The sequence below is a fragment of the Coffea eugenioides genome, chromosome 8 (genome assembly GCF_003713205.1).
Source record: "Coffea eugenioides isolate CCC68of chromosome 8, Ceug_1.0, whole genome shotgun sequence".
Lineage (NCBI taxonomy): Eukaryota > Viridiplantae > Streptophyta > Magnoliopsida > Gentianales > Rubiaceae > Coffea > Coffea eugenioides.
In genome coordinates, this window is record NC_040042.1 from 26,826,138 (window position 1) to 26,829,502 (window position 3,365).

The 3,365-nt window shown below is 39.4% G+C and overlaps 1 protein-coding gene across 1 annotated transcript; it reads right to left on the reverse strand.

Moving 5' to 3' along the window:
• Positions 1-673: 673 nt before the first annotated feature.
• LOC113780464 lies at positions 674-1,294 on the reverse strand. The gene has a single exon (XM_027326263.1). It carries the CDS (start codon positions 1,292-1,294, stop codon positions 674-676), a length of 621 nt encoding a protein of 206 aa, XP_027182064.1.
• Between the last annotated feature and the right edge of the window lie 2,071 nt (positions 1,295-3,365).

Here is a 3,365-nt window from a genome sequence, read left to right on the forward strand (position 1 = left end):
GGAAGGTCCATTGTACCTTGTCATAGGCCTTCTCCATGTCCAACTTCAACATCAAGTTCGGAGAACTCAGCCGCCTATCAAGGTCCAAGGCTAGTTCCTGTGCGATAAGGATGTTATCCACGATACTCCGTCCCAGAACAAATCCCGACTGCCACGGTGAGATTAGTTTAGGAAGCAGGAGCTTGAGACGATTCGCTAAAATTTTGGAGATAATTTTCGAACTTAGGTTGCATAGACTGATGGGCCTGAATTCCCGCCATTGTGAAGCTCCGGACACCTTAGGGATTAAGACTATCAATGCACTAGAGAACCCCTTGCGTTGGGGAACCCCCTAAAAGAACTCCTGAATCGCATCCAATAGTTCCCCTTGAATTATTGTCCAACACTCTTGGTAGAAGACCGTTCCAAAGCCGTCTGGTCCTGGCGCTGTCTCTTTTGCCATGGATAAAACCACTTCTTGCAGCTCCGTCATCGACGGCAATTTCTGAAGGCCAGCATTATCCTCCTAACTCAAAGCTGGCAATGGAAAGTTTAGCACTGGGTTGGCCCTGCCTTCCCACTCGGATGTAAACAACTGTTCAAAGAAGCGGGCAGTGGATTCCTAAATAGCTACCTCCTCCTCAATCCACTGACCCCCTTCCTCCTTAATACGTGAGATGAAATTCGTACTCCATCACTGCTTCACCACAGAATGGAAGAATTTGGTATTCGCATCCCCCTGCTGAAGCCATTTGATACTTGACTTTTGTTTCCAGTAGTCGCATTCAATGGCCAGTGCCCGTGTATGCCTTGCCTTAGCCTCCCCTAAACGTGCTCTAGACACGTCATCCCGAGTGGCATCAAACTCCACTTGCCTGTCCCCTAGCTCCTTCCCCGCCTGAGTCACCGCCCGAAAAATATGCCCAAAAGACCGATTGTTCCAAAAGCGGAGACTCTGTTTCACATTCAAGAGTCTCTGGTGAAAGCCAACCATACCCCCCCTACTAACCGGGATTAGCCAAGCTTCTTTTACCACATCCTTGAAGCTCGGTGACTTGGTCCAGACATTGAGAAAGCGAAATGCCGAGCTCTTCCCACCATTAGCGCCGCACCTGATTAGAAGCGGGGCATGGTCTGATCTACCGCGGACCAAGTGAGAGACCTTGGTGACCTCGAACGTATCTGTCCAAGCCTCGTTTGTTAGTGCCCTGTCCAGGCGCTGCCAAACCCTGCCATTTCTCCAAGTGAATGGGGGGCCGTCAAAACTGACCTCTGAGAGGCCACAACTAGATACTGCTTCGTTAAACTCGTCCATGTTTCGACCGTTTGGGGGGCACCCCCTGACCGTTCTGTGATATTGGAGATCACATTAAAATCTCCCACCACTAGGTAATTTAAATATTATATATATATCATCATATATATAGGTAATTTAAGGGTCGGGCCTGTATCGAATTTGAGTCTAATGAGGCCCAAACTCGATTTACATTTAATTCGGGCCTAATTTTTAGGTTAAAATTTAGACCGGCTCACTAAAAGGTCGGACTCATCGGGCTTTTTTTCGAGTCGAACAAGCTGAGTTCGGGTTGGACCGACCCCATTGACTGTCCTAAACAAAATCACAAAAGTCATAAAGGTGTACCTCTATTTCCTAAGTGTACTCCTAAGGTTTAACACTTCTACGAATTAGTATCAAATTTCAATTCTCATTGCAAATCTAATATCTTTAAATGATCATAATCAATGGCCAGTTAATCATGATTATAAGAAAAAAAGTTCTAATAACTCAATCAAGATAATAGCAATCAATTAGCCAGGAAATCAACACCAAACAATCATAGAAAGTTCAACCAAATACCCAAGGCATATACTTTAAAATAACATCACTAACACAAAATTCAAATCTTACATTAACAAACATAGAATTCAATAGAAAGATTAAAGAAGTGGAGAGAAGAAAACCCTTGTTACTAGAGTTTCTTTAACCTCTCTTTCTTCATTTTCTTTAGCCTCCTTGTTGAGCCAATACAAGAATGGATAACAATAACTAGATCATCCTACACTAACCTCTACTAAAACAAGAGAAAATAAAGAGAGTTACATTTAGACACAACCCTTTAGTTGTTCTTCTTCTTTCTCCAAACCCTCTCTCTTCTCTCAAGCTAACTTGAACTAACTCCGAAACTAGAAGAGCTAGGTAATATATATTCTTGGTCTTGTATTATTGGAGCCAAAATGTCAAAAAAAGAAACTCCTAGAACTCCCAAAAGTTGGTACAAATTGTCCCTTTTTGTCTTGTAAAAAATGGAGAAAGAAAGAAAAATCATGCAAGTTGGCAACTTGCAACTACCAGGAATCCCTCAGACGAATCTCTTGAGCGATTCTCGTAGGGATTGGACAGAGCATATGAGAAACGATATTCTGGCCACAAACCACAGGAGAAACCGTGGGCGGATTCATCGAGGGTTTCTTCTCTCTGGTTTTTTTTTTCTCGCACCACTTCTTTTAACATTTGTTGTGACTTCTCAAGTTTCTATCCTCATGCATTTCGCTTCCAATTGAACTCGATCATTTTCCCTACAAAAACAATGAAATTTTGCGAGTAAAATGACAAAATCACAACTAATTCATTTATCAACTTAAGGTGCAAATTAGTAACCTAAAATGAACAATTTATATCATTTAACCTTACAAATTGACTCAAAAATAATATGAAACACATTCAAAAATATCACAAATTTAACCATTATCAACTTCCTCACACTTGAATCATTGCTAGTTTTCAAGCAATATCAACAACTACACAACCAATGATCCAAGTGTCTAGCCAATTAACATGTTTTTTCAAATTTAAATCCCATAACTCAGTAATTAGCCATTATGCAATCATTTAAATTATACTAAATACTCATATTATCTAGTAAAGGAAAGACAATTATACTCAAATTTAATCAGGTTCAATTCACTCTTTCACTTCTAATCTAACTCTACAAATAAGCAACTCATACGGTCAAAAAATAGTTAACACTCTCCTACCACAATTTTTTCCTCAAAACTTAAGATTAAAGAGGGAATTATTCACACAAACTATCAACAAACACTTAAGTTATGAAAGTGTATTTCTACGTGAAAATCGATACTTTTAAGTGAAGATCCCCGAGTACTCAACACTTCCATATTCAAGTCACTCAATTACTCCTAATTCTAGTACATTTTTACACGAAAGTCGATATTTTTGGATTAAAACTCTTATTTCACGCTCTTTTTCTCTTTTGTTCTTCTTTTTTTTCTCTTTCTTTTTAAATTTTTTTTTTCAAGATATACAATCCCTTTTAAAGTAATATATATAGAGTAGAAAGAATATCACTTAATTGACTGTATCAATC